This window comes from Schistocerca gregaria, chromosome 2 (assembly GCF_023897955.1).
Source record: "Schistocerca gregaria isolate iqSchGreg1 chromosome 2, iqSchGreg1.2, whole genome shotgun sequence".
Taxonomy (NCBI): Eukaryota; Metazoa; Arthropoda; class Insecta; order Orthoptera; family Acrididae; genus Schistocerca; species Schistocerca gregaria.
This window is the reverse complement of record NC_064921.1, coordinates 257,169,420-257,193,618: the sequence shown is the minus strand read 5'-3', so window position 1 is coordinate 257,193,618 and position 24,199 is coordinate 257,169,420. Positions and strand designations below refer to the sequence as shown.

The 24,199-nt window shown below is 38.9% G+C and overlaps 1 protein-coding gene across 1 annotated transcript in view; it reads left to right on the top strand.

Moving 5' to 3' along the window:
* The window catches only part of LOC126336815 (trypsin-1-like), a 56,382-nt gene extending 52,535 nt beyond the window's left edge, over positions 1-3,847 (top strand). The window contains exons 6-7 of the mRNA XM_050000873.1: positions 2,782-2,978; positions 3,530-3,847. Of these exons, the coding sequence (XP_049856830.1) occupies positions 2,782-2,978; positions 3,530-3,673 (341 nt within the window). The 3' untranslated portion in view covers positions 3,674-3,847. The remainder of the gene's footprint in view (positions 1-2,781; positions 2,979-3,529) is intronic.
* The last annotated feature ends 20,352 nt before the right edge of the window (positions 3,848-24,199 follow it).

Sequence of the window (24,199 nt, the reverse complement as noted above, 5' to 3'; positions counted from 1 at the left end):
GTTGGCCCACCTCTGGCCATTAAGCAAGCAGTTACTCAGTTTGGCATCGACTGATAGAATTGTTGGATGTACTCCTGAGGGATACCTTGTCAAAATATGTTCAATTGATGTGTTAGATCATCAAAATCCCTAGCTGGTAGGAGGGTCCTATCCATAGTGCTCCAAAGTTTCTCAATTGGGGAGAAACCCAGCGACCTTGCTGGTCGAGGTAAGGTTCGATGACAAGCAGTAGAAAATCTCTCTGTGTGCAATGCAGTGGTATGTCGACGACATTCTAAGTACCCTTCTGTTGCCCTTGATGGTAAGCCATCTGGGACTTACGTTTCAGCAAGACAATGCCCACCTGCACATAGGAGAGTTTCTACTGCTTGTCTTCATGCTTGTCAAACCCTACCCTGGCCAGCATGATAGCCAGATCATTCCATAACATAGCCGGATCTCTCCCCAACTGAGAATGTTTGCAGCGTTATGTGCAGGGCCCCACAATCAGCTTGGGATTTTAAAAATCTAACATACCAGTTGGACACAACTAGACATTATATCCCCCAAGAGGTCATCCAACAACTCTGTCAATCAGTGCTAAGATGAATAACTGCTTGCATATGAGCCAGAGGTGAATCAACATATAATTGATTTGTTCAATTTATGAAATTTGTTCTCTTGAAAAATCATACAATTTTTTGAAATCGGAATCAGTTCTTTGTCTGTACATGTGCATAATATCTAGTGACTTCCATAACATTCAGGTAATTCCTCCATTTTATTTCTTTTCTTTAAGGGTCTATTTAGTAATCCTTTCCTCACAACTGTTGTTATATTAAACCAAAACCAAGTGTGCAAATTTTTCATAAGCTGAGCGAGAGAGCAATGGGAAGGGATTCTTCTGTTATTAAAGAACTTATAAGTGTTAAGTTCTGTGGGTACAGCAGAAGATTAATTATGATTTCGAGTAATGCAGCATCATACATAATTGCTTTAGTGCAGTCTACAAAGTATCATTATGTTGTAGTCACTTTGCAGACATTATAATTTCCATATGTAAAATCACTTTTGTAGACAGACAATTGAAATGTGTATATGAGCACAATACCATATCAGTGCATTCAAAGCTTCTGGAAAAGTGATGTGCGAAGATCTAGGAACACAACTCATTATACATACAGGGGTTCAGCAGAGGTGTGGAAAAGCTATGAGAGATGCATGCTTGAACATAAATATGAATTCCAGCCAAGCCTGGTGGTTGTGCTGTTTTATTTGACCATGAATGGCAGTTGGGCAACGTCCTCAATATGTTACAAGTGTCAGTCATGGTCAGAACAATGTTATGTGTAACTCTGAGTGCATCATGTGTGCCAAGTGAATTCGAATGTGGGAAAATTGTTGATACTAATAAGGTGGGTGCAAAATGTTTAGTCCTTCAAGAGTCATCATATCAAGGGTTTATATCACATACAGGGAAAGCAGTGAAACATCATCCAGTAATCACAATACAGATGATAACGTGTGTTGAGCGATTGTGATGGGGGTCATCAAAGAGGGATGTCACAAAAAATAAAGAGGATAACAGCTGCAAAAGTCATTGGAGAGGTAAATATCACACTTTTGAACCCTGTCAATGTCAAAACATCACAAGTGGAATTCCATAAGCAAGGAATTTCAGGACGAGCTGGAATTCCAAAACCACGAGTGATGCAAATGCCCACAACAGGAAAACATGGTGTCAAAGCCATAAAACCTGGGTTATGGAACAATAGAAAAAATCATTTGGTCAAACGAGTCTGACTGCATGCTGTTTCCAACTACGGGTGAAGTTTACATCCCAAGAGTGAAACATGGTGGTAGTTCAATGATAATTTTGGCATATATAATGTGGTATTCAATGGGTCCAGTGGTTACTCTACGAGGTTGCATTAATATCAAGGATTATATGATCATTTTGGTTGATCAGCTCCATTCCAATAGTGACGCTGTATTTCGAGACTACAGAGCCCCTGTTCACACTGCTTGCATCATCCATGACAGGTTTTGTGAGTATGCAGATGAACTGTCGCATCTCTCCCAGCCCCATAGTTACCATATATCAATATCATTGAGTCTCTATGGTCCTCATTGGAGGGAAGGGTGTGCGATTGCTACCCACCTTCATCATTGTTACCTGGACTTGTTACTATTTTGCAGGAGGAATGCTACAAGATTCCCTTGAAAACCAAACAGGACCTGCTCTGGTCCACTTCGAGGTGAATGGAAACTGTCATGAATGTGAATGATTTTTATGCACCATATCAGGCATGTAATGTGTTGTGTTTGTGGTGTTTCCATAGTTTTGACCATCCCCTGCATGTTTGTTGCCAGAGCCATGTGATGTCTTTGAGAAGAAATACATAGCAAATGCAGTACATTCTTTTGCATACGTGAAGGGCTTGCAGTACATTACAAGAATTTGAAGTCGGTGTGTATTGTAGGATATACACATGTGATGATGATGTAATCAGAGACTGAGTGCAAGCTATGATTCTGGAAGGATGTGGAAGGAAATAGGATATTTATTTTCTGCGGGAACGATCCTGATATTATTACCTTAAGTGTTTTACAGAAATGATGGGAAATCTAAATCAGTATTGGTGGATGGGAGCATTGAAATAGGCTTTGATTGTAAAGTCAGTTGTATGTTAAACAGAGAGATCTGTGATATCAGGCCTCGCATGACTAACCAGAGCACAACTGACAGTGTGTCCTTAGATGACTTTGCCTGCTATAACCTGCATTTCATTGTTACATCAGGTGGATCTACAGCTGTCTTATCTGGCTGGGGAGCAGCGGACGATCCAATGGAGACTGTTCTACAGACAGTTGATGTCACAGTCATCGACTATGAAACTTGCAGACAAAATATTGATGACATATATTCGGGGCCGAACCCACTTACAGAGACTATGGTCTGCACAGGACCCATCTATGATGGCATCTCTGTCTGCTTTGTAAGTAACAGTTTCCAGTACTTTCATTTGACTAAACAAGGATGTTACTTATTTTTAGGTTAATTTGTTAATTATGATGCAGTTATCCTAGACTTTCTGTGAACTTTGTGTTCATCTAGATTAAATATATTTGGCTGACAATACGTTTAGGGCCATAGAAACTGTCTTTGTTCATCTACCTCAATCTGTCTTCATTCTTTTTCCTCTGAAGCAGTCCTTCTGATCAGAAATATATTATTTCTTTAAATGTTCAAAGCACTTTATTGCATTATTACAACAAATGGGTTATCTCAGTTATTCCAAACCTGTGGCAACACTAAACATAATTTATGCAACTGCTGCTGTTATGTACTAAGACTGAAAAACAGTCACACTTTGGATTGATATTACTAACCTAAGACTTTTTGATGGAATGTAGCACCTTGCAGAAATGTAAGCATGTATCAAATTTTGAGGAGAAAATCTACAGTAACTCCATAGCTTATTTATTCTAGAAGCACTGATATTTATTCTAGAAGCACTTCTTCATATCCTGTTTACGGTGTGTGCAGGGTGATTCCGGAGGACCCCTGGCGCAGAACGGTGAGCTCATCGGTGTTGTGTCCTGGGGAATGATGCCGTGTGGTACTCAAGGTGCTCCATCTGTCTTCACCAGAGTGTCTGCATACCTGGACTTTATCAATCAAAATATATGAAGGGCCACAGATCATCTCACATGGCACAACATATGCAAATTTACTAAATTATTTCCACAAGCAGCATTTCAGTTCAACTCTACATTACTATTGTACTCTTGTGCTAACTGGACCTCAATTTTAAACACTGATTATAGTAAAAGTACCATTCCAAAACCATATTTATCTTTTTTATTGTTACCTAATAGTGTGATAATGTAACAGTTCATGCATTCACATGAAATGAATATCATGTAATGAATTTACTTGAATAATATAGAAGCTCTCTCTCTCTCTCTCTCTCTCTCTCTCTCTCTCTCTCTCTCTCTCTCTCTCTCTCTCTCTCTCTCTCTCTCTCTCTCTCTCCCTGTCTCTCTCTCTCTCTCTCCTGTGTGTGTGTGTGTGTGTGTGTGTGTGTGTGTGTGTGTGTGAGAGAGAGAGAGAGAGAGAGAGAGAGAGAGAGAGAGAGAGAGAGAGAGAGAGAGAAACTGATAATACCACAAAAAATTAATGACATAGTACCCGACTTATATCCATAAACCAAAACAACAATTTTTAAACATATTAGAGAAATTTGCCTCTGTTTCGCATATTGAACAACAATCTCCAAGCAAATTTAACCACTACTGAAGACAAGAATGGCAAACTTCTGGAATGGACATTCACCTGACTGAATACAAAAATTGGTATCTAGTGCATGTGAATGTGGCAGCTAGAAAGTTTAAAATAAGGTAGAGATTAGCATGCCCGCAGATGGAAGTGTGATAACAATGATTCTGTATTTGTCCCACATATAGCACTGGTATACCTAATCTGCACTGCCAGAAAAAAATGCAACTCTTCAAGCACTGTTCTCAGTGGCACCAGGATGTAATATGTGCATACTGAGGGGTTGTAATGCTAGTAATTCAATTGTCACAGTCAATAGTGGTCAGATGGTATTCAAGAGGCCTGTCTGTGCACCCTCTATTTTGACTGTGTGAGCAGAGTGTGCCAAGTTTATGGGTGAATAATGTTTGCAACATTCATTCTAGGGTACAACTATGCTCCATCAATGAGTATATTACTCCTGATGAACAACCTGTGATCACATTAGGTGTTTGTGCAGGGTGAAGTAACAGTAACATTGCACAAGCTGTTATCTCTGTGCTACTGCCATTTCTTTGACAGGGAGGAATGCACTTTTTAGCAGGCAATGTACATCCAAATATGGCTGCTGTGACATGACAAGCTATTTAATTTGGGTTAGCAGTTTTGCTGAATTTTTTAAATGACAACTTGCACATCATGGACAGCACAATTTATTATAATTTACATTAGTGCAGTTTCCACTTTAAAGTCATGTTCAAGGGTTTAAGGTGCTGAAAACATAGAAGCTGTCAGAATTAGTGAAATGGATGTCTGCTTATATAGGTCATGTCAACACTTGTTACATACACCATCAGCATCTAATCGATTAGCCCAGGAAAATTAGAATAAAAAAAAAAACTGCACTGGTCAATAAATATGCACAAGCTGGAAATAATTTTAATCAACATTATATAATCCAAATAAAAATTCAGTGAGTTTGCATTGGTTTCTGGTTTATGCAAAACTTTTGAGGGCCAAAACACCATTATAAAACGAAAATGATACACCTCACAGAAAAATTTTCAAAATGCCAAAGTGAAACAGCATAAAAATTTGTGTAGAATGAAGTACTAAAAAATTAAAACTGGTTCAGCCATTTAGCCACACTGGATCGTCATAAATCAGCAATTTTTATCATCTTGGTGGAAAAGTGATTTATCTCATATTACAATGCCTGTAACTTAAAAATAGCTACTTTAAATTGAAACTGTTGTTATTGTTTGTTGTGGTCTTCAGTCCTGAGACTGATTTGATGCAGCTCTCCATGCTACTCTGTCCTGTGCAAGCTTCTACATCTCCCAGTACCTACTGGAGCCTACATCTTTCTGAATCTGCTTAGTGTATTCATCTCTTGGTCTCCCTCTACGATTTTTACCCTCCACGCTGCATCCAATGCTAAATTTGTGATCCCTTGATGCCTCAGAACATGTCCTACCAACCGGTCCTTTCTTCTCATCAAGTTGTGTCACAAACTCCTCTTTTCCCTAATTCCATTCAATACCTCCTCATTAGTTATGTGATCTACCAATCTAATCTTCAGCATTCTTCTGTAGCACCACATTTCAGAAGCTTCTATTCTCTTCTTGTCCACACTAGTTATCGTCCATGTTTTACTTCCATACATGGCTACACTCCATACAAATACTTTGAGAAACGACTTCCTGACACTTAAATCAATGCTCGATGTTAACAAATTTCTCTTCTTCAGAAACGCTTTCCTTGTCATTGCCAGTCTATATTTTATATCCTCTCTACTTCGACCATCATCAGTTATTTTGCTCCCCAAATAGCAAAACTCCTTTACTACTTTAAGTGTCTCATTTCCTGATCTAATTCCCTCAGCATCACCCGACTTATTTCGACTACATTCCATTATCCTCATTATGCTTTTGTTGATGTTCATCTTATACCCTCCTTTCAAGACACTGTCCATTCCGTTCAACTGCTCTTCCAAGTCCTTTGCTGTCTCTGACAGAATTACAATGTCACTGGCAAACCTCAAATTTTTACTTCTTCTCCATGGATTTTAATACCTACTCCAAATTTTCTTTTGTTTCCTTTACTGCTTGCTCAATATACAAATTGAATAACATTGGGGAGAGGCTACAAGCCTGTCTCACTCCCTTCCCAACCATTGCTTCCCTTTCATGCCACTCAACTCTTATAACTGCCATCTGGTGTCTATACAAATTGTAAATAGCCTTTCGCCCCCTGTATTTTACCCCTGCCACCTTTAGAATTTGAAAGAGAGTATTCCAGTCAACAATGTCAAAAGCTTTCTCTAAGTCTATAAATGCTAGAAATGTTGGTTTGCCTTTCCTTAATCCTGCTTCTAAGATAAGGCGTAAGGTCAGTATTGCCTCTCGTTTTCCAACATTTTTAAGGAATCCAAACTGATCTTCCCAGAGGTCGACTTCTACCAGTTTTTCCATTCGTCTGTAAAGAATTAGTATTAGAATTTTGCAGCTGTGACTTATTAAACTGATAGTTCAGTAATTTTCACATCTGTCAACACCTGCTTTCTTTGGGATTAGAATTATTATATTCTTCTTGAAGTCTGAGGGAATTTCGCCTGTCTCATACATCTTGCTCACCAGATGGCAGAGTTTTGTCAGGACTGGCTCTCCCAAAGCTGTCAGTAGTTCTAATGGAATGTTGTCTACTCCCGGGGTCTTGTTTCGACTTAGGTCTTTCAGTGCTCTCTCAAACTCTTCACGCAGTATCATATCTCCCATTTCATCTTCATCTACATTCTCTTCCATTTCCAAAATATTGTCCTCAAGAACATCACCCCTATATGGACCCTCTATTACTCTTCCACCTTTCTGCTTTCCCCTCTTTGCTTAGAACTGGGTTTCCATCTGAGCTCCTGATATTCATGCAAGTGGTTCTCTTTTCTGCAAAGGACTCTTTAATTGTCCTCTAGGCAGTATCTATCTTACCCCTAGTGAGATAAGCTTCTACATCCTTACATTTGTCCCCTAGTCATCTCTGCATAGCCATTTTGCAGTTCCTGTCAATCTCAGTTTTGAGATGTTTGTATTCCTTATTGCCTGCTTCACTTATTGCATTTTTGTATTTTCTCCTTTCATCAATTAAATTCAGTATCTCTTCTTTTACCCAAGGATTTCTACTAGCCCTCATCTTTTTACCTACTTGATCCTTTGCTGCCATCACTATTTAATTCCTCAAAGCTACCCATACTGCTTCTACTGTATTCCTTTCCCCCATTCCTGTCAGTTGTTCCCTTATGCTCTCCCTGAAACTCTGTACAACCTCTGGTTCTTTCAGTTTATCCAGGTCCCATCTCCTTAAAATCCCACCTTTATGCAGTTTCTTCAGTTTTAATCTAACCAATTGATTGTGGTCAGAGTCCACATCTGCCCCTGGAAATGTCTTACAATTTAAAACCTGGTTCCTAAATCTCTGTCTTACCATTATATAATCTATCTGATATCTTTTAGTATCTCCGGGATTCTTCCATGTATACAATCTTCTTTTATGATTCTTGAACCAAGTGTTAGGTATGATTAAGTTATGCTCTGTGCAAAACTCTACCAGGCGGCTTCCTCTTTCATTTCTTAGCCTCAATCCATATTCACCTACTACGTTTCCTTCTCTGTAAATTATGACAATTGTGAAGAATCAAATTCTGCATACAAAGAGCTCTTAAATTTTCAGATACATTCACTCTTTTGCAAAGATACAAATAAAAAAGTGAAAGTATGAGTAGGGCACAATTCCTGCTGAGACTTTTAAGTGAAATCCAGCTACTTTTCAACGCCAAATCATCCACATTCATCCAAGTATTTATTTTTAAGGGCAGTTTAGTTAGCTACATATCTACCTAGGTAGTTAATTCTATTTATTAATTTAAGTAGGCCAGTAGGTAATTTACAGCATTTTAGGTTAAATACATTTCTTTGTGGTAATCCCACAAAGAAGTAGGGCTATCTAAGAAAAGGGAAAAAAGCATGGGAAATATTGAAGAAAAAAACCTAAAGGATTTGCAGTTCCTGAGCCCCTGATAAGGTTGCTGATGCAACAGTGAATTTCATTGTATGTTTGTACATGTATGTCAGCTTCATACTTTTGAATTGAATTCATTGGCAACTGTTCTAGAGAGTTTTATTGAAAAACAAAAAAAAAAAAAAAAACCTTCAGTTTGGCATGTTTGTCTCCAATGAAGCTGCCACTTGCCAGCACTCCATCAGTGTCTACTTGCTGCTTCAGATCAGGAGGAACACTCAGTGGGATTCATTGAAAGGGGGATGGTTAACCTCAAAAAATTGTCTGATCCCCATTACAACCACCTAACCAGCAGTGTCCCAGTATCCTTCAAGTGTAAGAAGGAATGCAGCTTCTTCCTGCAAGAAAGCTTCTATAAAGTGTTCAGCTATATGCAGTGAAGGCAAGTGGCTTTCATGCCTTAACTCTTTAACAGAAGAGGACAGTTTACTTGATTCAATGTAAATTGATGATGAGATTGACATCATCCAAGAGGAAATCAATTTAGATCCCATCCCAGAGATGATGAAGAATTGGATGACGATGTTTCCTCCTGGGGAACATCTCCCTCGAAATGCAAAAAGTGTCAAAAAATAAACAATAAATGAATGTAAATACAGAGAACAATTGCTTAAAGAATGTTAGCACACAGGACTCACATTCAGGAGGATGACAATTCAGATCAATGTCTGGCCATCCTGATTTCCTTAAATACATGATTTCCTTAAATTGCTTAAGGCAAATGGTGGGATAGCTCCTTTGAGAGGGCATAGCCGATGTCCTTCCCCATCCTTACATAATCTGAGCTTTCATTCCATCTTTAATGACCTATCAAGGGAATGTTAAAAACTAATCTGATTCCCTTAAAACTGTTTGTAAAGAGCTTATCCCTCATATGGCTGCTTTTACAGGTGAGTCTTCCACAGGAATATGATCCCTGAGGCAAGGGGTTGGGATTGGGTGTGGCATAGGGATAGACTAGAATGTTGTGGAGGTTGGGTGGGTGATGGAACACCACTTTAAGAGGGGTGGGAAGAACCTTGGGCAGGAAGACCCTCATTTCAGGGCATGATGATAGATAATCAAAGTGCTGACAAAGGATGTGGTTCAGTTGTTCCAGTTCAGGGTGGCAAAGGATGACAAATGGGGATGTTCTCCTCTGTAGCTGGTTCTTGGGGGTGGTGGGAGGATTTGAGGTGTGTGGGGATATGGAATAGAAAATCTGTTAATGCATTATATCTGGGAGAGAGGGGGGGCAGTGCCTGCCTGTGAAGCTCTTTGTGAGACCTTAAGCATATTGGGCAAGGGATCTGCCTTCACTGTATACATGCCGTCCCCGGGTGGCAAAGCTGTATGGGAGGGAGATTTTGGTGTGGAAGAGTTGGTTACTATAAACATGCAGATGCTGTAGGTGATTGGTGGGCTTAAACTGGATAGGGGTGTGGATGGAGCCCTCAGGGAGGAGCAGGATGATGTCCAGTTAGGTGGCATGCTGGGTTCAGAAGGACCAAGTGAAGTGGATGGGAGAGAAGGTGTTGAGGTTGTAAAGGAATGAGGATTGTGTCCTGGTCCTGAGTCCAGCTCATGAAGATATCATCAATGAACCTGAAGCGGATCAGGGGTTTGAGGTTTCAGGAGGCTAGGAAAGTTTCCTCTAAATGACCCATAAACAGGTTGGCATAGGAGGGTGCTATGTGGGTGCCGTTGCTGTGCCACAGAGTTGTTTGTAAAGCTTCCCTTCAAAGGAGAATTAGTTGTGTATTAGGATACAGTTAGTGGATTTGGAGTCTGAAGGACGTTAAGAGAGGTGTTCATTAGCAGCATGACCATGGGCATGAGGGATATAGGTGTATATGGAAGCAGCATCAACAGTGACAAATACAAATCCAGGAGGTAAAAGGGTGGGGATAGTGGAGAGTTGGCGATGGAAGGGGTTGGTGTCTATGACATGGGAGGCTAGATTCTGGGCAATTGGTTGGAGGTGTTTGTCAATGAGGGCTAAAATTCTTTCAGGGGGTACAATAATCAGTTACAATGTTGCAACCAGGATTGTTAGGTTTGTGGATTTTGGCATGCATGTTGAAGATGGGTGTGTGGCATGTTGTAGGAGTGAAGAGGGAAATGGATTCAGTGAAGAGATTCTGGGAAGGGCCTAAGGCCTTAAGCAGTGATTGGACTTCTTTTGCATGAAATCCTAATTCCAGTGGTAATCCAAGGCTTGTTGGTGGATTTTTTAGTGTGGGTTTTATATATTCTTTTTGGGAAGGTACTTTCAAATATTAGAGCCACTTCATTACTGAAAAGGTTATATTTGGAATTGGCATTTTCTACATTATATACTGGACCCCAGTCTACATTTTGGAGGCTTGATTTAAAGATCTCAATAGTTTCAACAGTAGATTTCCTAGTAAGTTTCCAGTTGGGACCACTATTAACTTCACAAATACTTGAATTGTTAATGGTGACTTTTTGTCCATCATGGCCAGAGAGACCATTCAGGACTTGCTGACAGCTATAGTATCAATCTTAGTTATGTCAATAAATACATTATCAGTTGATGATTTTGTTTGTGAAGTTATTCTGGTGGGAAAATTTACAACAGAAGCAAGATTATATGATGACATCAAGTTCTCAAGATCTATTCTGTCTCTGGAGTTTGTTACGAAATTTTCATTGAAGTTTCCAACAACTATGACATCTCTACTGAATTTGAGTATGTATATTAAGAGTGCATCTAACTGTTTCAAAGAAATGCTAAAGTTACCTGAAGGTACCCTGTATAAAGCTACACTACTGGCCATTAAAATTGCTACACCATGAAGATGACGTGCTACAGACGCGAAATTTAACCGACAGGAAGAAGATGCTGTGATATGCAAATGATTAGCTTTTCAGAGCATTCACACAAGGTTGGCGCCAATGGCAACACCTACAATGTGCCTACATGAGGCAAGTTACCAACCGATTTCTCATACACAAACAGCAGTTGACTGGCGTTGCCTGGTGAAACGTTGTTGTGATGGTTCATGTAAGGAGGAGAAATGCATACCATCACGTTTGCGACTTTGATAAAGAAGGGATTGTAGCCTATCGTGATTGCAGAATATCATATCGCGACATTACTGCTCGCGTTGGTCGAGATCCAATGACTGTTAGCAGAATATGGAATTGGTGGGTTCAGGAGGGTAATACGAAATGCCGTGCTATATCCCCATGACCTCGTATCACTAGCAGTCGAGATGACAGGCATCTTATCCGCATGGCTGTAATGGATCATGCAGCCATGTCTCGATTCATGAGCCAACAGATGGGGACGTTTGCAAGACAACACCCATGTGCACGATCAGTTCGACGATGTTTGCAGCAGCATGGACTATCAGCTCAGAGACCATGGCTGTGGTTACCCTTGACGCTACATCACAGACAGGGGTGCCTGCGATGGTGTACTCAACAATGAAGCTGGGTGCATGAATGGCAAAACGTCATTTTTTCGGATGAATCCAGGTTCTGTTTACAGCAGCATGATGGTCGCACCAGTGTTTGGCGAAATCACGGTGAATGCACATTGGAAGCATGTATTTGTCATCGCCATACTGGTGTATCATCCGGCGTGATGGTATGGCGTGCCATTGGTTACACATCTCGGTCACGTCTTGTTCGTATTGACGGCACTTTGAATAGTGGACGTTACATTTCAGATGTTTTATGACCTGTGGCTCTACCCTTCATTCGATCCCTGCGAAACCCTACATTTCAGCAGGATAATGCACGACCGCATGTTGCAGGTCCTGTATGGGGCTTTCTGGATACAGAAAATATTCGACTGCTGCCATGGCCATCTCATTCTCCAGATCTCTCACCAATTGAAAACGTCTTGTCAATGGTGGCCGAGCAACTGGCTTGTCACAATATGCCAGTCACTACTCTTAATTAACTGTGGTATCGTGTTGAAGCCTCATGGGCAGCTGTACCTGTACATACCATCCAAGCTCTGTTTGACTCAGTGCCCAGGCGTATCAAGGCCATTATTACAGCCAAAGGAGGTTGTTCTGGGTACTGATTTCTCAGGATCTATGCACCCAAATTTCGTGAATATGTAATCATATGTCAGTTCTAGTATAATATACTTGTTCAATGAATACCAGTTTATCATATGCATTTTTTCTTGGTGTAGCAATTTTAATGGCCAGTAGTGTACAACTGCTATATAAGAATTATTTAAAGCCAGCTCTATGGCACGCACTTCAAACTGTTGATGTATACAAAAATTCTACACATTAATTACACTACATGTGATACTGTTTCTGACATAGATCACTAGTCCACCTTTTTCTATGAATTTTCTGCAATAAGATGTTGCTAAGCAGTAATTATCTGTAGCAAGTTTTTCAATATCTGACATAACATGGTGCTCACTAAAGCACAGAACATGGGCACAATCTATACCTTGTGGCTCTTGGATATTAAATAATAGTTCATTAATCTTGTTGCTTGGGCTACATATGTTTTGATGGTAAATAGTCGGATTTTAATTTCCAGAACCATTTACACATTTATCCCTAAAAAATAAATATCAGTTGATAGATTGGGTTTGGTATTTTTCACTATCCATTTATTCACATTGGTCTGTTTCCGTGTACTGGGAGACTGGGAAGAATCATCTTTACCTGGTGTTTTCAGCAGCCATTTGTCCAATGTCGTCTGTCTGTACCCATTCCTACAGCCTTCTTGTGTTGTGGAGCACTCAATCTTCGAATGTGTGTGTTTTGAGTAAACGTTGTTCCTAGCATTTATGATATGATCCTGGGTGGGAGATTTTCACACTCTCAGAATGTCCTACATAAAGTAATTGCCATTTTTTATTCTTCCTCATTAGTAGTGATGAACAAGGGTGTGCTCTCATTAATACTTTATCTCCTACCTAGAACTGCTGCATCCTCATCCTTTTCCTTTCATAATTTATGTTCCTCTTCCTAGCATTTTTTGTTAGGTTGACAAGGGTGGTTCACACTCATTTCTCCCACAAATTGTTTTATCTAGGTACTTTGGAATCTGGTTTATCCAATCATTTCTTTGTGGCTGCTGATACATCTTGGCTAGGGTGAAGTGAGTTGACATGTGGGGTAAGTGTTTCATAATTTTTTCCAAATTTCTCTTTGTTTTTGACCCTACTGGTTTTCTAATTGTGGCAATATGTCCTCACAAAACTGTTTAACTCCTGCACAGGATTTCCTTCAGGACAGTGATGTTAGGATCTGTGTGATGTTGGTTATTGTTAAAGCAGTCCTCCAATTAAAACAAGTAAAATTCACCATGACATCATAAAGAATAGCTTCACATTTGCCCACTATAGGTATGTAATCATTGAACAGATGTTTAATAGTCTGTGAGCCAGTGGCTGTCTTGATAGGATAAATATTAGCATACTTTACAAAAATATTCAAAAATACTGCAGTGTATTTGAAATTTCCCTGTGATCTTGGCAATGAGCCACAGACATCGATGTATATTATGGCTAGTGGCTTTTCAAGTATCACTGACTGAAGGAACACTTTGCTGCCTCTACTATTTGGCTTAGTCTTCTGACAAATACCACATGTCTTCAGTATCTGTTGCATATCACACCAAAGATTTGGGTAATAACAGTATTCTGCTATTTTATGGGCCCATTTGAGAATGCTGAAATGGCTCCATGCATAGTGCATGACCATTTTAATTTTTCTTCATATTTGGAAGGTATGTAAATGCACCAGTTCTGAGTTTATGCATTTCTTCTATGAAGATACATATCATTCACAAGTTCATAATAGATTTGCAGTGTTAAATTATTCTGCTGGAATAACCTTTGCTGTATCAAATATGATCAATGGTCTAGCAGTTGCAATTGGCATATAGATCTAAACAGCTCTAAGTAATATCTTTGATGAACCTTGTCTTTCACTAACAGAATTGAAAACTCTTCAGATTGTTCTTCAGATACTTTCTCCTGATGCCAAACCTCCAGCAAGTGGGACAAAGCATCTGCAATAATATTCTCCGTACTACTAATGTATATAATACACAAGTCATATTGTTGCAAGGTCAGAATCCAACAGACTAATCTTTCATGTAGTAATTTATAAGTCAGCAAGAAACTTGATGGTCACAATAAATGTTTGTTCTTGTACCATACAAATAATAATTAAGTTTTCGAAAATCCCGAATCACCATTAATGCTTCTAGCTCTGTGGTAGTATATGACTTCTAGCAACTGGATAATGTCCTGCTAGCAAACACAATAGGACAAAATGTTACTTCAATATCAATGATCCTTCTCTGGAAAAGACATGCTCTCAAACCAACAGATGGCAAATCAGTCACTATCCCATTTCAAGTGACATACTGGGATGATATAATACCTTTGCTTGAACAAGTATGCACTTTATATCAGTGAATGCGATTCGGCAGTCACCTGTCCATCACCAGGGCACATTTTCACACAGCAAACTCAATAGCACTTCCAAAACCATTGATAAATCTTCAATGCACTGCCAGGAAAATGATGCTAATCACAAAAATCCTTTGAGCTGCCTTTTAATCCTGGCTACAGGAAAATGTTTAATTATACTGATCTTATCTGTGTCTGGCAGGATTCTCTTTGTGATTAAAAGGTGATCAAGGAAGTTGATCTTTTATAGTACAAAGTGTGATTTTCGTAAGTTAGCTGTTGCTTCACCACTCCTTTCCAGCAGCCCTGAAAGGCTGGTTATATGTTGCTCCCATGCGTCTGTCACAAGCAGTAATTCATCGACATTTCAAGGTGAGTTGACTCTTTAGTGTGGGCCGAAGTACAGTATCCAATGCTGAAATAAAAACACCTGAGGTAATATTGAACCAAACAGAAGAACCTTGAAAGTTAGCTTTGTCCTGCATAGATAAATGCTTATATATTCTGGAAGATTTGCCAATCTTGAACTGACAGAATGAAGATTGCATATCAGTGCTCATAAAAGACCTGATTTGGAGGAATTTCTATATTATTTCATCTATGTTCTTAGGATGTGTACAGACTGGTACCATAATTGTGTTTATCACTCATGCATCTAAGACAAGTTGGACCTTTCCTCCAAGTTTAGGAATTACAAGCAGTGGGCTACAGTATGGGTGGTGCTATTAGGTCCATTAATCATTTGTTAGCTCTCCTCTTCCACTGCCTGCTTCATTCTCCAAGGAATTGAATAAAAACTATGGCAGTACATCTGATGTGGAAAGACTTCAACAGAGGGGCAGCATTCTTTACAAATAATTCTATAATTCCACATTCCTACATATTCCTACATGTAACAAAGTTTCAAAAATGGCTGTCACTTGGTGATGTGGCCTGCAAGGAACATGACATGCTTAAGCTACAAATAAATGTTAGGTGGAACATCATGCTGCAGATTTTATTTTAGCTGAGAAAACTAAGACATTACATGTGTAGGGCTCATACTTCAGCATTTGCAGTTGATTAAACAATGTGCACAAAATTTCAATTAGGTGTGAGCATAAATTTATGGTAAATTATGAACACCACCCATTATATACTAAAGAAGATGAAACAACCTGTGGAATTTTTAGAAAACTGCATTTAATCAGTGGCATCGGCAACTCAATTGTCTGGATGCAGAAAGGTGTAATAAGAAAAGGATTTATTAAAATGCCTAGAGTTCTATCAATACCTAAGACAACTGGCAGAATTATCCCATTTCTAATTCCTGTGCTGGTGAATCTTTCAGCACTTGGCTCTTTAGCCAAAGAGGTGGCAGCCACTGCTCAGACAATGAAAAATGTGAAAATCACCCAGGAACAGCTTGATGAAGTGAAAAGGCATGATATAGTGGTGGAATCTGTGCCTACTGGAAAAGGATTTTATTTAAAACTGTACAGGAAATGCTTGGACTATTAAAAAAAAAGGGGGGGGGGGGGGGGGGACAACAAGGCAAGGCTTGTGCTTTAGCGACTTTTAACAAAAACAATGAAATCAGGATTCTTGTCCAGTGCCAGAATGCTTTAAACTTAACATGCAAGAGCCACCTATATCTGGACAGGAAATTTTGGGAAAAGGATGGAAGCACTACAGGGGCATTGAAACTTACACATAATGCTTTAGCATTCTTATTTCAAGAAATAAGATATGACCAGAACAGGATTGACCACAAATGCAATGTAAGCATGACATCAACCCTTAAAACATACATTTCTGCATTGATCTCGGATTTGAATGGTTTAGAAAAAAAAAGGATAGTTGTAAGATCCCCCTTCCCCAACCACCACCACCTCCATTATTTTAATAATTTTATTTACTTTTCCCAAGGAAAAGCTGTCTTATTTTAGGTTAGCCAGTTGGACTAAAGTTCAATATGATAGTTGAAAGTGGGATCTTATGCCCAATAACATCTGCCTGACTAATTACCCCTGAATGTGTACCTAGTGGCACATGGTCTTTCACTTCTTTGCACTTCCATAACAATAATACTTAGTGCCTTCCAAGTGATTATCATTAATGTGAAAGGGTAGCTAACATAAAGAGTGAATATTGAAATATGATCTTTTTATTATTCAAGCAAACAATATCACAGTTATCTGCTCCAGATGTTTCATATGAACAAGCACTTTCACACAAGCCATCTATTTATTTCACAGAGGTATACACATCAAGATTATTCAAGGTAAGTGATCAAACACAAACTAAACTGATCATTTTTTTTTTTTTGAGGTGCAAAGTGAGATAAACTGATGTTTTTTTTTTTTTTTTAAAAAAAAGATGCAAAGTGAGAAATCATTTACATTAATATTATCAACAGTATTTTATATTTTACAAGATTTTCTATTTTGTAATGTTTGTCTTTTAAATCAGTATGCTGAAAAATAAAAGGAGACATAGTAAACACACAGACAGTATCATTGTTTTCTAATCAATTATTTACTGCATTTCACCCAGGGATCAATACTACTAAAAGATTAGGGAAAGGATTATGCGCACACATCACTCCATTACATCACCCGGTTGTCTCGTATGCACCTGGCTTGAAAGCTGCACTACAAAGGGTATCAGCTGCTCCAGTCTCCCAGATGACTGGCACCATTGGCTGAAATTTGCTCGCAATGAACATTGACCCCATACATGGCCGAGAGTCTCGACCAACTGCCAATCACTGCTATTAGGTGACTCTCCTACTGCCTTGCCTTGCCTCCACACATGAGTATATCAACTCTGCAGCTCGTCCCAATGACTCGCTGTATTGTAGTATTTTTTTCTCTACAAAGCATAACTGGAAGCTTACATAAGAATAGTTCTGTTGTTGATGTCCCTGGAATTCTGTATGTTGAGATTATTATAACATTTGCTAGTGAGTCCACTATTTCAACACAACAGCTCTCAAACACACATTATTCATTTAAATAATTAAAACAGTTTCTGGTCTCTTAATTTATATCACTATGTAGAAGTGTACATGAGCCTCCACATGACTTGTTTCTTCTGCAAAAGCTAACCTACTAATCTGAAGTTCCCTATTTTGTTTAGAATTTTAATTGTGTCCTCACTAAACCAGTGCTCATTTAGACAAACAACTCTAATATTTGCGCATTCTGACAGAATGATTTCCAATTCACCTATTTTGGAGCATTTATTGTTTGAAGCATCAGTGTTTAAACCATATATATTCCACTGGACATACCTACTTCGACTATTAGTTATGGGCTTTAGCACATTTCTTGCCGGATAATGGTTTGGTTTTGTCTTTCTTAATGCTACACAAGTTTTTTCACCCCCATCACTACTTATCAGTTTCCCTTATTTTTTATGACCTGGCAAGTATCTATGAACATCTTACTGAATATTTTTGAGCCCAGCCTATTCAAATGTAGACCATCTTTGGCAAGACACTTTGTACTTAGAAATATGTTGGGATCCTTGAAAATGACTCCTAGTTTATTGCACTGTTCATTAATATTGCCATTTATTCTATGCACATAGCTGTCACACTTATCTCCTATGCACAGTGCCACTTATTATCATTCTGGAATTCGAGTAGAGTTCGGATGATGTTCCTTGCGTGGTTTACAATTTCTTCCTCGCTGTTGTTTCATAGTGAATTTGTTCCCACATGGAAAAACAAACTTTTGGATTTCTGCTATGCTTACCACATCTGCTGTGTTCTCTCTTGAGTTTAAGACGTTTAGGTGTGTATGCAATTGATTTCGGAGTTTGGAATGACTATGTTGTTTCACTATTACAGCATTTACATTTAGAAACAGACAAAAGCAATTCTGAAAGCTTGCTCTTACTAATTAAAATATGATCATTATTTTCACTGTTTACAACACCAACATCTTATTCATTTTCAGTAAGATGTCCCAACTTGCATTTTGAAGCACCACCATGTGAACTTTTAGACTTAATCTCGCTTTGCTGAGACGCAACAATTTCTTCAGTTTTATGATTTACAACAACACACTTGTCTTGATTACCATAAAATTTACAACTGCAATTAAACATCTTCATTTATGGCATTTTATGATTTAGAGTGGTTGAAATACACAGCCACAGTTTACAACAAGAACACACGTGAAAAACATAAGAAAACTGAAGTAGGCATAATCTGCTTGTACTGACAGAATGGTTGATTGTAATAACTCTCTACTCATAGTACAGTTGATATGTTCTTCAAGGATATTACAAAAATGAGTAGCTGTGAAACAGATGTGTTTGACATAAGTGTGACAGCAAGACATTCACAAGCTGCATCTACTTTAGAAAGGAATTTAAACATGAAAATGATGAGGCATTATGCAAAAAGTATATATTTTTAGAATCGTAAAGAACTGCCGAATTTTATCAAATAAAAATTTTCCATTTTTTGGGCCCTCATGACGTCTAGGTCCCTTTAAGGTGCTAATGGGATTCTTTGGAGACATGCACTGAATTATTATGAATGCTAAGCAGGAACTTATTCAAAAAATTCCCCACATCAATGTAACAGATACGGCATGCTTGAAACTTTTGAGGACTCTGAATGATGGTATTCATCTACCATTAACTTTCTGTTCATGGCAGCTTTTTGAATATCCTTCGCTACTGACCACATCCAAGCAAATGCGGGCTATTCTAACTTCTGTACAACTAATAACACCAAGATTCATTACACTAGCATTTCAGACCAATACGAAGGAAAACCTGGGTAATGATTCTGCTAATTCTGGACTCTACACGAATTCAGAATTCTGCCATTATGATAACTTACAAGTGGACTGGAATCAAAACATCTATAGTTCAACGTTTAATATGGACTCAAGGTTTCACCCTTATCACTATGTAGATGTTAAATAAGAATGATGCCTGCTCACCCTAAATCTAAGGAGTTGGTGGCAATCAACATGATAGATTCTTGAAAACAGAATCAAATAATTAAGCCTGGACTGATGGACAAGCATACACAATTATTCAAATCTTCAGCAATTTTCCCATCAGTCACTGCAGTGAATGCTTTAGTACTGCATGACAGTGTAATTGACTATTTACCATTTACTGGAATTTTGCAACAAGCTGTATAAATGAAAAAGGTATTGTGTTACATATAAAGCATTTCACCTCTGAGAAGCCAAGTGGAATGTTCAGTATGAGTCACTGGCTTTGGTCTGTGATGTAATGTTAATGAATGCTGTCATGTCACCATTTGGTACATATATTGTCAGTTTTATTGTTAGATGGCAAAGCCAATGAATTTGAAAGCAAAAATAAATAAATAAATAAACTAAAACTGACTGCGGAGACACTCTGATCTGTAGCTGAGCCTGAGGTATAGGTTAGGCTGGAAGGTAACCGTTTGGTTATGACATGGTGAAGCTTATGAATGTTATAGTACAAAAACATGATTGTGGTAACAGACTGATCTGTATATTAGCCTGTCAGAAAAATCGCCAGTAACGTCACATTATAGTCACCATATTGTTTATGGCATTTGTCACGTTTCCTGCTTCACTGGTCAACTTGTATCAAACGACCCTCTATTTATCCTCAGAGTACTAACATCATTGTACACACTCAATGCTTCTATGGCGAATGTGGAGAGTTTGCATCTAAGGATATTGCATCTATTGCATTCACAAATGTTGGATATGTAATAATGACGTTTCCTGGAAATATCGCTTCAGCAAAGTTTTTCAGAGATGTGAAATGCACCAAAACATGATGAATTGTGTTATGGGTAACACATTTTTACCATTGCGAACACTGTGACAGCTAAGGGCAATCTCGTGAATTGTGTAAGTACACAAAGGTTTGGCTGATACGATGTACATCAGGGCAGGTGATCATTGCAGGGTGTGAAATTAGAAATGCCAAAGTTTACTATTGGAACTGAGTCACAGGATGGTTTATTGCCTATCCTTAAGGGATACAGAAATGAAGTTTGAAGGTGTGGGTCTCATGGCTGTGGAAAGTGGAAGGTAGGTCTGAACAGTCCGAGAGCTGGCTGAGGAAGAGGGAGCCTGAACTACACTTGCTCATGGTCTCAGATCACCCCCCCCCCCCCCCCCCCCCCCACACACACACACACACCAAGGCTACAGTTCCTGTGACTGGCTTCACACTGTACAGTTCGTTGTCTGACAGTGTCAGTGGTGCTTGGTTGTGGCATCACTCGTCAGCACAAGTTCACACTTCCATCGTATGGACACAGCGTGAAGTGGCTGGCTGCAACTTCATGAGTTACCCATGAATGAAAATTTAAAGAAATACATCAGTTTGTTGTGTATCATGCCTGCCCATCTTGTACCCCTTTCAGAGAATCAGAGTATTTGCTCCAAAACATTACAGAGTTATTATTTTTGAAATCTTAAGTGCTCCTTTGGACAGGTAATACCTAATGGGGCATTGTTTGGTAAGGATTTTACAAGTAAGTAGAAATCTCATTGGTCGTAACAGAAGCAATTCAGAGTTAAAACGTTAGTAAACATGGCAATAATCATGTAGAGGATGGCCGCAGCTGTAGCTCAGGTTGAGCTTGCAATGGCAGCCCTGTAGTAAGGGCATGGTGATGATGCAGCAGTGCAGTGGCTTAGTGAGAACGCTGGGCACAGTGCCGAAGTACTGGCTGTGTCAGTGACAGTGCAAGGTGGTGGGCATGACAGCCAGGGCTTGCAGTTCCTCGAGAAGCAGAACTGTAACACTCCATCAAAGGGGTGCATGGACTGAGGCTCAGGGTTATATTTCAGCAGTGGAGTGGGAATTAAAACAGTTCAACAATGTTTTTATATGGTCGCTGGCTTTCCAGTAACTAATTTCATTTACGGCCTAACAATAAAATAGTGCCACAACAAGATGTAAAAGTGTTAGAGAACATTAACATAATTACTTTTCTCTGAAAAGATATCATCATAAATCTTACTTCATCTACACATTATTGTGGACAATGTCAGTAGTATCAGTGGGGTATTGAACTACCCAATGTTTATTACAAATCAGTTTTAAGAAAAATGTTGCCTTGAATCACAATGAAGTTACAATGGAGAGGGTGGGAATAAGTGCCATATTTCTAAGACTTATATTAAAGAAGGGGCCATGCATATACAATGACATGTTTTTATAATTATCTCAACATAATTTAGGTATGATATTCGCTGGGTGGACAATGCTTGGGGATGACAGGAAGGGGCATCTTTAGTCATTTACATTCTTTGTTAATATGCAAACGATGTGGCTAATTCCAGTAGAAACAAGGTGGTATAACCGTGTCATTTACACATTGTTTCAATGCCACTCAGAAATATGGGAGGTAGAACTATCAATAGTAATCTGGCCCTTCTCAAGAGCTTATTAGCCTTTTAATTGATTAAATCAGACAGCTGTTCAAGTGACTAGGCAGAGAGGACCAGCTGTCAGGTGACTTTAATACAATAGTTAGTTCTTGTACATACAGTAAGAATGATTTAATACTTGCATTTTGCACATATGGTAAATGAGCTAACAATTTGACACTAGGCATTATTACCTCACAGTAGTAACTATTGTACAAGAGTCCACTGCCTGTGAATTTCACTAGATAAGTCTGACATACAAAGACAGAAACATAAGCAGAGGAGAGCTATTGCAGTTGGATGTGGTACACAGTACAAGTGGCTTTTGCCAATGGCCACAAACACAGGGTCTTGCACCATTACGACTGTCCGAGCACAAGTGGTGTTCTGGTTTCCATTAGAAAGAAGCCCCATTTCACACTCAGGGACAACACTTCGTTATTCTAGAGATAAGCACAAATAAACATTCACATGTGTAAATGATTGTAGTTCTCTTAACTGCATAGCTGAGAAAGACTGACGATATTTACTAACAACTAAAATCTCTCCTGTTTGCCACGTGATATGATTGTGTGCGCCAGTCCAGTGGAGGTGACAGCACTGAAATTCACAATTATCAGAGGTCACTAATAAATAAATTTGTGCATTTATAGTGTTGAACGGTCGAGATATCTGTACCTCAGTTGCAGTGTGATTGTATTGTAAAGTGGTGTCTTTTCTATGGTAAACAGTTTGCATGGATATAGGCAAATGAAGCGAAATATTTGTTATGACACCCAAGAAGAACTCAGCTGGTAGCAGATTGAGGCTAAGTTTTTGCTGAGCCCCTGGTTGTACGATGGAGTGTAGCATTCTGAGTTGTAATTGCATTGTGAGGGTGTTATAAACAAAATTTGCAATGCCTTTGTCATTTCTACAGTAGCAGTCTACTTAGTTATTTGTTTATGAACAACCACAGTATTAGGCTGTACCAGTTTTCTAACCTTCTCTCATACTGTTGTGTTAGCTCGAAAGATACACTACGTATCTGCTGGGTGGTAGTGAGGAGGGTGTCTTCTATGAGCACAAGTCTCACGTGTTGATGAATGAAGATGTCAGGATTTTCGATAGGAGATGAGGCACCATATCTGTATGAACAGAGAGGAGATGAAATTTATGCCCTGATTAGTAATGATACCATTCAGAGTGTCAAATGATAAGACCAAATGAGTAACAAATGCTCGACCTACAGTTTCTGCTGTCATATAGCCAGATGTACCAAAATTAAATATCTGGAAAAATAATCAATGATGGACAAAATCTACTTATTATCTCATGTACTTTGTGGAAGAGGCCTTATGATGTCAAGGGCTATGGTTTGAAATGCTGATGTTGCTTGTGGGAGAGGTTGCACAGGAACCCAGATTCCTGGGAATTGTGCTCCTCCTGCACAAGGCAAATGGTTACAGATATATTTCTGCATATTGCCCTGTCTACCTTTCCACCAAAACCATGCGGTGGTCCTGGTATTTGTCGCTCTTTATTCACAGTGACATGCTTGTAAACTGTCATGGTACTCACCTATTGTACATAAAATAAGTATTAGTGTCAGTGGTGTTGAAAAACAGCTGAAATCGTTAAAATTGAACAATACTTCAGGCCCTGATGGAATCTCTGTCAGATTCGGTACTGAATTTGTGGCTAAGTTAGCCTCTCTTCTCACTATAACCTATCATAGATCCCTCAAACAAAAAACTGAGCCCAGTTCTTGGAAAAGGGCACAGATGTCACTGCCTACAAGAAGGTGATCCACAGAACTACTGTCCAGTATCCTTATCATCGATTCATTGTAGAGTCTTAGAACATATTCTGAGCTCAATCATAATGAGGTATCTTGAACAGTATGACTTCCTCAATGCCAACCAGCATGGTTTTCAAAAACATTGATCATGTGAAACCCAACTCGCACTTTTCCCACATGACATTCTGAAAGCTTTGGATCAAGACAACCAGGTAAGTGCAGTGTTCCTTGATTTCTGAAAAGCATTTTACTCAGTACCACACTTATACATATGTTCATTGTCAAAAGTATGATCATATGGGGCATCA